The 12,145-nt window shown below is 38.3% G+C and overlaps 1 protein-coding gene across 2 annotated transcripts; it reads left to right on the top strand.

Annotated features, from left to right (window-relative positions):
- Positions 1 to 117: 117 nt before the first annotated feature.
- Positions 118 to 12,145, top strand: mst1 (macrophage stimulating 1). 2 transcript variants are annotated; one of them, XM_056436378.1, is made up of 18 exons: positions 119 to 263; positions 1,428 to 1,572; positions 2,093 to 2,208; positions 2,293 to 2,407; positions 3,191 to 3,327; positions 3,935 to 4,055; positions 4,176 to 4,294; positions 6,291 to 6,465; positions 8,091 to 8,221; positions 8,668 to 8,770; positions 9,179 to 9,315; positions 9,447 to 9,479; positions 9,573 to 9,687; positions 9,781 to 9,858; positions 10,120 to 10,266; positions 10,378 to 10,484; positions 10,784 to 10,923; positions 11,856 to 12,145. In XM_056436378.1, exons 1-18 carry the CDS (start codon positions 215 to 217, stop codon positions 12,015 to 12,017), a joined length of 2,130 nt encoding a protein of 709 aa, XP_056292353.1. In that variant the 5' UTR covers positions 119 to 214; the 3' UTR covers positions 12,018 to 12,145. The 2 variants fall into 2 exon arrangements, with proteins under 2 accessions (XP_056292354.1, XP_056292353.1); XM_056436379.1 differs by lacking the exon at positions 9,447 to 9,479 and having other exon boundaries at positions 118 to 263.

Below are 12,145 nucleotides of genomic sequence, written 5' to 3'. Positions count from 1 at the left end.
TTGAGTAAGAGCTCAGTGTGAGTGGTGTCAAGTCAATGTTGTATGTTTTCTGCATGGATTTCTAACTTCCTGCTGTTTTTTTTGTTGGGGGAGTTGTTTTCAGTGTCAGATCGACCTATGATTGGATGTTTAATTCTCAATAAGGACTTCAGAGATCTCGCTCTGACTTTCATGCAGTGTTATCAAACTCTTTATCGTCCGCAGACCACAAGCCATGAAACTGTTGCTGCTCTTTATTCTCCTGACAGTCGGACTGACTGCTGGTAAGAAACTGTTATGATCCTCAATATCTTCAGTTATAGATGACTCATATTAATTGTGTTGTATTCATTTTGTTGTTATGAAGAGTTTAAATGTTTATGAAGAAATTTGTAACAAAACAAAAAAGTCTTCCCATATTTGTTGTTGAATATTTTTGAGAGTATCAGGATTATTATGTAATACATCTGAACTCCTGTCGTGGTGGAGGAAGCATTACGATATTTTACTTTAGTTAAGTGCTAACATTCCTCTACAAGTAAAAGTCCTGCATTTTATTATCCTGAACTGATGAGAATTATCAGCAGAATTTATTGAAAAGTATAGTTTAAAAAGTAAAAATTACTCATTCTCCAATAAATGGGTCCCTGTTATTGTTTTAATATTAAATATTATGTTTTGGTATTCATTTTATTGAAGACACACTTATTCCTTTACTAAGGGAACACTTATTCCTAAATTTACTTTTTGTTTTTACGGAAAAGAAAGAGCATTAAAAACTGTAACCAGTAACTTCAGACAAATGTAGTAAAATATAAAAGAACAATATCTTCCTCCCATAGTTGAAGTTTAAACTAATCAAAATCAGAAATCCTCCAGTGAAGTACTACCTCAAAATGTGTATTTAAGTAAAGCACTTGACAAAATGTACAGTTAAAGTTCACTACTGTAAATTACTCTATGATATTTCATTGTCTGTGTTGTTATGAGGAGTCTAACGTTATTATTTTTTATATATATTAGAGCGAGGAACCTGTTGAGTAACTATCGCTGTGTGAGGGTTGGTAAACTAGTGTGTAAACAACAAAAACAAATCCCTAAAACACAATCAGTTATTTTAAATCTTGTGTTGTTTGTGAGTAGTAGGATTATTATGTTACATTTCAGCCCCGCATGAATGTATACTAGTAATAGTAACATACGTATGAGTATAAGTGGTGATAGTTACCAGTGGTGTACTGAGTTGCTGTTTAATGCTATTTCTGGTCTCTGGCCTCACAAACCAGCATCTTGGTCCAAAGGTTATATGTATGCAGGCTTGTGCCCAAATGTTGCAGCTGGTACCCGTGAGCAGCTGCACTCCCATTCAAACCTGGACTCAATGGATCGAGATACAGTCCTGCCAGATGCCTTTTATTTAGTTTTATTGTTCTGTTGTGCATAAACAGGCTACCGAAGTCCCCTGAATGACTTCCAGCGCTCAGAGGGCAGAGAGCTGGTTCCCACCCCCTGGAACTCAGCTCGAGTGCTGTTGTTACCGAGTCTGAACCTGGAGGACTGTGCCACCCGCTGCTCTCAGTCTCTGGACTGCAGGTATCCGACCTCTACTGTAACACGGCAGGTTGTCAGCATTACTCGGCAACCTTGTTCTTCCAGCAAGCCCATAATTAGACCTGTATTGTTGATGGCTCACCCTGGAGTGAATCAAAGGACACGTCTGGTGATATGTTGGGTTTTACTTATTGTTTATTAATTTAACAAACAAAACCAATAATGGAATGATCATACTAGCATGTGTCTGTGTAGCCAAAGCCTGATGTAGTTTATTCATTGGGCCATAAAGAGCTCTTTTGTTGTCCAATATCTATAAAAGATAATCATAGAGCCACATTGTTGCACTCCATGACGGAGTGTAGGATGTAGGGTTTTCAGAGATGATGGTCAACACAGCCTTGTTGTAATAAGCCAGAACGTTGTCCAATCAATTTTCGGTTTACACATTGACAACCCAACAGATTTTTTTATTTAGGAAGGGATTTATTTCAAAATTATAAACCCTGTAATTTATATACCTTGTTGTACGTTTCTATCCCTCAATATTTCTCAACATCAGAGCATTCAACTACGAGACGCGTCCAAATGTTTCCTGTAAACATCTGCCCTGGGTGGGTGACGGGAGCAACGCAGAGGTGAAGAGGAACGTGAACTGTGACCTTTACGAGAAGAAAGGTAAGACTCAATGTGTGACCTAACAGAGATCAATGTGACGGATCAATGCTGGAGTTGTTTGATTGGTGCATTTCTATTCTGAAGTCTATGTCAGACAGTGCATCGTGGGTAAAGGAGAAGACTACAGAGGGAAAGTCTTCACCACAAGGAGCGATCTCACCTGCCAACAGTGGTGGTCCAAGTTTCCTCATGATCACAGGTGAGACGTTCCTCTGATGGATCTGAGTAGAGGCTCCTGTCTCTGACGCAGCGTTATCAGGCACATCGGGTTGAAAGTGGCAGGACGATTATGAGCTCAACTGACATCAACATCCATACTGGGTGAACAGTGAAGGACTCATAGCCTTTGTAAAGATAATCATCAAACAAACAATACATGTTTTATACTATGTTTTTAACAGTTTAAATGTTAATTATCTTGCTTATTAAGCTTTGAATTACCACCAGTATGCCTCCACCAACCAGTTGTGTTGTAGTTTACATCAATTCATCAATTCATCATTTTATTCGAAGAGACATTTGTATGAAAGTGTTGTAATTAGCATTTACATTCTTGAGTTATGGCCAAAGACGAGTTTTATGAGGTCACAGTGATCTTGATTACCAAAATCTAATCAGTTCAACCTTGAGTCCAGGTGGATGTTGGTCTTTTAGAGCATTGTTTAGTTTTTTAGGCCCAAATATTATACTCTTATCTTCCATGTTTCCAATAGCAGGTGGCAGATGCTTTGGTATATCATTGCGTGTTTTTAGCTTATGATGGAATTTTTTTGCTGCCACCTGGCCAAAAGATAAATTGATAAAGCTTTACGTTTGTGAATGTTAACACCTTCAAATCAAAGATGCGAGTCCACACTTAAACATGTGACATTTCCAATATAAAAAATAAACAAATATGACACTATAACATTTGTGACTGCACTGTATGCTGACTGAAGCAGTCGGTCACTCACCGTGAAACTCTCCCACCTGTTCCCGTCAGGTGGACTCCCACAGCTACCAACGGTCTGGAGTTGAACTACTGCAGGAATCCAGACGGGGATCGCATCGGCCCCTGGTGCTACACCACCGACCCGGAGCACCGCTATGAAAGCTGCAACATCCCGCAGTGCAAAGATGGTACCGCCAACACATTTCCATACATGCTGGATACAAAGTGTGCTAGGGAAGTCCTCATTTGTGGGTCTCAAAAACAAAAGAAAACACAAAAAAGGAAATAAAAACAATACTCTGAAAAAGTACACATATTTTTTTATTCATTCAGTTTAGTTTTTAAAGAAAGCTGGGGTTGTGTTGCATCGTTGTGTAGAATTTATTATATTTAGAGTTTATTTCTTAATAAATTAGAGCACACAAATCCATTCAAACCCAAGGAAATATTCACTAAATGCTTAACTCCCTTGATGATGAATATGTTTTCCTGTAATTTACAGCGACACAGACAATCGAATTTCACGTTGTTTGCATAGTCAGCTGATCTGCTGGTGGTTGCACACTGACTAAAAGATGATTATTTTGGTAAAAGAAGGCTGTAATTCAAAGTGCACCAATAGAACACTATTCTCCCATAATTAGCACAGAATAACATTCTTACAACACCTTCCTAACAAATAACAATTATATCAGTTCCTTTAAAAGGAAGTATTTGGATACTATGGAACCTGTAAAATGTTTCTGAGTGGGTGATGTTGTATTTCTCGGTCACAACTCTGACCTTGGTTTTCAGAGGTGTGTATCACATGTAATGGAGAGGACTACCGAGGGCAGGTTGACCACACTGTGACTGGCAGAGAATGTCAGAGATGGGACCAGCAGTACCCTCACCAACACATCTACCAGCCTGAAAAGTACTCAGTATTCATCACTACTTTTCCCAATTAATTGATCATATAACTTGGTGTGTTCTAAACCGTTTCAGTCGTTTGTTTTATTATTGTGGACAAAAATAATATTTCTGTACTTTTCAGATACCCTGATAAGAGTTTAGATGACAACTACTGCCGTAACCCCGACGCCTCCCCGGTGCCATGGTGTTACACTACAGACACTGAGGTGGAGAGGGAGAACTGTGAGATCAGCAAGTGCAGTAAGATGTTGCTTTTTGAAACATAACAACTTGATTAGAAATGCTCATGATAAGATTAAAGATGAACGATTAGCTGATTCATTGGTTAGTCGATGAAAAGAAGAAGAATCAATTTCAGCTTTTTTTTCTCTCCATAAAAGGCATTTATCAACATTTTGTGATCAAATGATTAATTAATTAATTAATTGAGAGAGTAAGATTTATATAAAATAATACGGAAATAAGATCTAAATGTAAAGTGTTGTTGTTTCTTCTGTTTTGTTGTTTCCATTAGTTTCCTCTGGCAAAATCGAGGAGACATGAACTAAATTAAGTTGATTCCTGCTGTGTTAGGAGACACAGTTAAATTAGAGAGTCTCATTAAGTCGCTGTAATTAAATTTAGAAAAATTACCGTTTTGATGCTTGTGCAAATTACTTCCCGAATTTTGTGACATTTAACAATGATTCATTTTGATTTAAGAGTAAATGCGGCTAAAATTTGTCAAAGATTCAAGCCCTTCATTTTCCAACAGGATTTTAGATTAATTAAAGATTATATACAATGTTTTAAACTAACAATTAGGTTATTTGTTTTTATAAGTATTTATTGTGGTATATACTTTAGTTTCCATTAGGATTAGTGGGAGTCCTTCATAAACTTTAAAGGTATAATAAAATGTGAAAGGTATTTTGTACTTTTACTACGTGGTTTGTTTAATATACAATTATACATTCTAAATGAATCCTTTTTAGACTTATTCTTTCCTCTGGTCTGATTCTAACTATTTAGCCGTTTGGGATACATGTGCAGTGTAATAAATTATATGCCAAAGCAATCACATGCTAAACTTTAACTTCAGAAGATGAATAAATAAATAAACCCAACCAGGGCATTGATGTTTTTTCCAGAATTTCAAAACAAGTTGTGTAAGATGACACTGGCAGTGTTGGCGTTTCCACTGAGGACAGAGTTCACTGGGGCAACATCTATAAGATAGCACCATCTAGTGGTGCAGGCAACGTAGTCAAAAATATAAACACTGCTCCAAATCAATTCTCATTCCCATCATAGATTAACAAAAAGATCATTTTAAAAAATCACATTGATCCGTTTTTTTATTTTGTGTTTAGAGAAATAATTCATATTTAAGTTCAATCTTTTTCTTTCATCCAGTGCATTTATTCAATATTTAATATTATAATAGTATCTGCAACAGACAAACAAAGAAGAAGCTGATATGTAGGTTTCCTTACTTTAAGTCTGGCAAATAATTTCCTGGTTTTAAAAATGACCTGCTAGGGAATAAATAAATCATTGATCTTTACATCAAGATATTGACATTTCAGAAATCTAAGCAAAAGATATATATTTATTTAAACTTTTCAAACTTTCAACAGAAAAGTTGGTCGATTTTTATCCAGTATTGATGTTCATTGAAAAGAAGATTTTGGAATCAGATTAATTAAAGATCTCCTCAAGACATATGAACAGACAGATAAATACTCTACTTGGAATAATAATGTGTAATTATCACGAGTCTACCTTAATAAACAGCATCTATTATTTATAATAGGAATATGCAAATGATAATTGTTTCAAAAGCAGACGTCAAGTTTCCACATCACACTTGTGTAAATTACATATTGAAACATGATGGCTTTCAATGATTGGCAAGCTGTGATGTCACAAACTCCGTCTACACATCTGTAAGCACATAGAAACGCTCCACCTTGAGCAGGTGGCTTTAAAAACAGCCTTCAGTGTCTCTGCACATACACCCTCAGTGAAGGGCTTGAATAATTTCACTTAAACGCTTTCAGGTAAACACTTAATCTGTAGTTTGTAGGTCATTCTGTCATCACATTGAATGTACTGGAAAAGAGAAAGATAGACAAAAAATAATTATACTTTCTGTTCACAAACCAGTCTCATCCTTCTAACTTCACCTCTGTGCAACCCAGAAGTGACCTTTATAACTCGTTTATTTCCTCTTCAATTTGCTCTTTTCCTCCAGCTGAGGTGCGGGTGGAGAAACGGCAGCGCTCCAGCTTCACGACTAACTGCTTCCGCAGCCGCGGGGAGGATTACCGCGGTAAAGTCAACGAGACAACATCAGGTATCCCCTGTCAGCGGTGGGATGCCCAACAACCTCATGAGCATCCCTTCTACCCAAACACATACGAATGCAAGTAAGAAGAAGTTTCACATTCGGCATGATGGAGTACTTTAGGGTTATTTTCTGCACTTCGTTTGAAAGTGCTCTATTTGCTCTATTTGCTTCACACATGAATGTTTTAGTGTCAAGATGCAATTACAGTGACATTTCTTGCAATCGTATTTCCCCGCTGACAGTAGACAGTAGATGATAAATGGTCAGCAACTACAGGTTAAGGAGCCGGTACCACACACTCAAAGAAATGACTCATTGGATGAACTCAATTAAATTGTTGGCAGGTTTTCCATCCAATAATTATATGCAACTCCAACTCAAATTTAGCACATCAGTGCAATACAATGTAATTAAGTTAGTCCAACTCATTTGTATCAAATACATCTAAAATAAAATAACGATATTCATTAAATTAAATTAATTTGTGTTTGTCCAACTCAAAATATAAACTAACTAAGAAAATATGCAAACTCCACACAGAAGGAATGCCCCGACTGGGAATTGAACCCACGGACCTCTGGCTTTGAGGCGACGGTGCAAGCCACTACACCACTGTACAGCCCTGAAAGTGTCTTCACCTTGTAAACAACTCATTTTCAGCTGGCGCATGCGCAAAGGGTAGTCCTCAATTAAACACATTTATTTTGAGTTGATATGCACACCATCTAACCTAAATAAATCTAATAAATGAAATAATTCATACATTTTGTGTTCCACCCATTAAATATAAATATCTATTTTTGTAATTGATTTATTTAAATGTATCAAACAATATTTAAATGTGTCACCTCGAAGAAGGGCTTGAATCGTTTTTGTGAGTGTAACCTAAATAAATCTAATAAATGAAAGTATTCATACATTTTGTGTTACACCCATTCAAAATAAATATCTTCGTTTTGTAATTGATTTTTTAAATGTATCAAACAATATTTAAATGTGTCACCTCTAAGAAGGGCTTGAATCGTTTTTTTGAGTGCACTGAGTGGCGATGTGGATGTGAAGTGAATATTCACCTTATTTGTAATGTGGTCATTTAAAAAAAATTGATTTAATGTTTTAATATCTTTATTTAAAAGGGACCATGTACAGTTAAACATAAATATCACCATTTGATGGACTGTACTAGATTGTTGCTGCAGCTAATTTGCATCTGTAGTCCCTTGACCTTGCTTTACAATCACACACGACATCCCTGTCCGATGACCTCACATCGGATCAGGAAAACTCCTACTACTACAATGGTTAAATGTTAAAGCGCTCAATATCTTGCAGCAAGTCATGTTTATAATGTCTAAATGGCCCAATACCAGTTTATTACAGGTGTTTGAGCGCTTCAGAGATCAATATGGGTGTAGTAGTAGTCAATTAAAATTTGCCTCAGAGGGCTTTACAATCTGTACACAGAGACATCCCTGTCCCAGAACCTCAAATCGGATCAGGAAAAACTCCCAAACAACCCTTTCACGGGGGAAAAATGGAAGAAACCTTCTAAAATATACTTTGTTTTATATACTTTCTAACTTTGTTTGTTAGTTGTGTCTGATATTTAATAGATTATATGTATTCAATGTGCTGTGTGTAAGTTGTCTATGGCAGAACAAAACCTAAAACAAACCGTTTGACTGTGTGCAACGTCTCATCCAGAGGTTTGGAGGAGAACTACTGTCGTAACCCAGATGGCTCGGAGGCTCCGTGGTGCTTCACATCTGTGCCAGAGATGAGGACTGCTCTCTGCTTACAGATCAAACGCTGTGCAGACGACATAGAGGCTGAAGGTATGATTTCTTATTCTGATTTTAGCAACAAAATTCATTCAGTTTAAGCTTACTGTCAAATGTAATGATAAAGATGATGTTATAAAGGCCCCAAGACTGTGTGGATATTTGCATGAGACATGCAGGGCTTTAACCACTGAGGTCATGAGTCCAGGTTTTCTCCAATGTAACCCAAGAATATCTGGATCGGGATCTATTTATTCATTTATATATTGTATTGTACATGATCAGTGTAAATAATGCCCACCAAGTTTTCTAATGTAACTCCCTCAGTGTTACTAAAAGCTCCAGATTCCCCCCAGAAATATGTAGAATATAACCTCAATGGTAGCTATGATCCTGCGTGAGAATGAGAGAGTTTCACCGTTGTAGTCCTTTTTCTTTCTTTTTTTCATTTTGTGTGCAATAATTCATCAAGGAAAGTTTCATAATAATATTTTTTTCAGATTGCTATCATGAAAATGGAAATAACTACAGAGGAATCGTGCGCAAAACTCGTAAGGGGATCACCTGCCAGAAATGGAACGTCAACACACCTCACCGGACCAGGTACGGCGACCGTTTAAGTCTTACAAAAACAGATGCCTATGACATCTATGACTCTAAACAAAGAATGCAATGGGTCCTGCTTGGACACAGCATTAACATGGAGTTAATGCTGTGTCCAAAATCCAAAATGCATAGCACGGAAATGAGGGAGCAACTCACGGATAGAAAAATCCAAACTAATTATTGATGTTGGTGAAACAGCTGCAGGAAAACATCACAGAATAAAATGAAGTGTGTATCACTCTTTTTGTTAACTCGTAATCAGCAGTGGCTTTTTACAACAGTTCAATATGTTGATTATTTTTATAGAGATTACAAAGTTCCATCAGGACTAGTATTTAGTGAATAATGTATACAAGTTAGTATATATAGTAGTTTTTATAACTCTCAATCTATATGATTGCCCAGGATAAACCCAAGGATGCATCCTGAGGCCAACCTGACAGAGAACTACTGTCGTAACCCAGATGGGGACCAGCACGGACCCTGGTGCTACACCACCGACCCCAAAACTGAGTTTGACTACTGCGCCATCAAACAGTGTGGTACAAAACGCTGCTTTTTTAGTGTATTTCAACATCCTCGAGTAGCTTGATGCACTGTGTGCTGACCTCTCAAACCGAGCTTCTGTCTTCTGACTTTAACGATTCATCTGTGTCTGGTTGTTTTTAAACAGCTGGAGAGAAAATGTCCATGACTGAACCAGTGGGTTAGTTTCTGAAAGAATTTGAAACAATATTTTGCAACACGCCTTGTTGTCTGTTTTTTTCCCCGATAATACGTCACTCTTTTGTGAACACAGAGAAAGTAGAGTTCAGTGAGTGCGGCAAGAGAGAGGACCGCATCGAGAGGTCGAGGATGCGTATCGTGGGCGGGATTCCTGGGAACTCGCCGTGGACAGTGAGCCTCAGAGACAGGTGAGTCTGCAAGCTGACGGTGTTTGAGCCCACCGTGGAAATGTAAAATACACTCTGCTGTGCTTTATGTGACCTCTGACCTCTTGTGTGCAGGAAAGGAAACCATTTCTGTGGAGGATCCCTGGTCAACCCCAGATGGGTGATCAGCACCAAGCAGTGTTTCTCCTCCTGGTAAAGCTTGTTTATTTAACAGTTTGTGGAGTAAAGCAGGCTGTTAGCATTGTCATTGTGAACATATTAGCATTTAGCTCCCAGCCCTTCTGTGCCTCACTGCAGCCTCACAGAGCTGCTAGCATGACTGCAGACTTGTTTGAAAATGTCTCTTGCACAGCATTTATGGATCAGCTTTTTAAAAATAGATCCAGTCCCCTTGTAGAATTAGAAGCATGAAATAAAAAGTGTTGCATTTTGTTTGTCTGCCTTTGTACACAGCTACGTGGACCTGCCCGGATACTCGGCCATGATGGGAACACTGTATCGTGATCCTCAAGAAGGAGAGCCTGACGTGCAAACTATCCCTCTGACCAAGATCGTCTGCGGACCCTCAGAGTCTCAGCTGGTCATGCTTCAACTGGAATCGTGTGTACTTTCAAGAGCCCTCCAGCACACACACAAACAAACACACACACACACATGCATGCATGCACACACACATAATAATGTCCCTCTGCCTCTCTCTTCTTTCTGTAGCCCGGCACAGTTCAATGAGCGTATCTCTCAGATCTGCCTCCCTCCTGAGCGCTACATCGTAGCTGAGGGGACTACTTGTGAGATCGCAGGATGGGGTGAGACTAGAGGCAAGTATAATCCTTTGGAAAAATGATGACATGACACTGACTACAAGTGGTGCTTCATGCAACTATAATTGCTTCAATTGCAGTAAATGATAATAGATTACTTCCTGAGAACAGGCATCTTGTTTCTGCCCTTGAAGTAATGTTGCACCTAAATGAGAGAACTGTTCAGCCCATTGAGCAACAGATGGCATGGCTGTTTCCAGAACCATTCAACATCTGTCCACCTTCCTTTTCTCTTTTCTCGATGTCCCTAAACATATTGGCTGCTAACTCATTCCTCCTTCTCGTTGGTTTTCAAGGGACTGGAGATGAGACTGTCCTTAATGTGGCCTACATGCCAGTTCTCAGTAACAAAGAATGCAACAAATACTTTAGAGGTCGTGTTCGAGAGAATGAGATGTGCACCAGCTCTTTCCAGGGTGGGGTGGGCACCTGTGAGGTAGGTGTCCATGAAAAGTGTTCACAGTATTAGAGCTTTATTATCCAATTTGGATTATTTGTATTCATTTATATATATTTACAAATCGGCAGATTCAATTCACTTTAACTGTAAACACCAAAACTCAAGATACTGTTGAGGAAGGACAAGAAATGAAAAAAAGACAAGAAAGAAAGGGTGAAAGGAACAAATAAATAGATAAACAAACCAAAAGCAAATAACAACACAAGATAAGGAAGGACATGTTTTATGTATGCCTTTCTGCATGTATTAGGTTCCAGAAGAGATGCATTGTAAATCATAATATGGTATATGTCTTAACAAGAAAAGGAATAGTCCGACATTTTGGGGATAAAACTCAATCGTTTACTTGTTGAGAGTTCGATGAGAAGATCAATACCACTTTCTGCTGAATATGAAGCTAGAGCCAGTAGCCAGTTAGCACAGCTAGCTGGGTTTTGTCTAAAGGATACACAATCTACCTACTAAAACCTGTATGGCTAACTAATTAAAACATTTTATCTTGTTTTTGTTTTTTTACCACCATTCTACCTGGTTTCCCCACTTTTAGCTAACCGGCTGCTGGGTGTAGCTTTAGTGGTAGCCTATCATTCTTCTCATCTAACTCTCAGTAGGAAAGCCAATATGCGAGTTCCCCAGAATGTCGAAACTATTAATTTCAATAAACAAGTATAACGGTATTTGGTGAGAATTAATACTTCAAGAACATCTTTTGATGATGAAAATCACTTGAAGTAAAGGGCATAGGGCTATTTATATGTTCCTATAAATTAAACACATTCACCATTTGGATAATGGAGGAGGACTGGACAAGTATGTGACTGGAAGATGTTTTTCTGGCCTCAGCAGTGACAGTCAGTCATAACAGAGACAAATAATGACTCCAGAGTGTTGTTCCTGTGTGTCTGCAGAGAGACTATGGCGGCCCTCTGGTGTGTCCGAACAGCGACTGCTGGGTACTTGAGGGTGTGATCATCCCCATGAGGCGCTGTGGACACCCGGGGCAGCCCAACATCTTCATCCGTGTCTCCGTCTATGTTGACTGGATCAAGAAGGTCATGGAGATGGCTTAGAACCAGAGACTGACATCCAACAGGAACTGATCAAATCTGCTCAACCCTCAAGACCAGTTTTTTACTTCACCATATACATTTTTTCCTTCTATGATGTCTCTTTAAAACATTAAAAAATGTGAATAATA

This window comes from Pseudoliparis swirei, chromosome 18, assembly GCF_029220125.1.
Source record: "Pseudoliparis swirei isolate HS2019 ecotype Mariana Trench chromosome 18, NWPU_hadal_v1, whole genome shotgun sequence".
Classification (NCBI taxonomy): domain Eukaryota; kingdom Metazoa; phylum Chordata; class Actinopteri; order Perciformes; family Liparidae; genus Pseudoliparis; species Pseudoliparis swirei.
Note: the sequence above shows the minus strand (reverse complement) of the source record. Positions and strands in the feature narration are given on the sequence as shown.

Bases quoted from the DNA above. Each gene is read 5' to 3' on its own strand.
- mst1 (XM_056436378.1), top strand. From the start codon at position 215: ATGAAACTGTTGCTGCTCTTTATTCTCCTGACAGTCGGACTGACTGCT. The intron at 1,573-2,092 runs GTATCCGACCTC...TCTCAACATCAG, and splicing joins TCTCAGTCTCTGGACTGCAG to AGCATTCAACTACGAGACGC. The intron at 8,222-8,667 runs GTATGATTTCTT...TATTTTTTTCAG, and splicing joins AGACGACATAGAGGCTGAAG to ATTGCTATCATGAAAATGGA.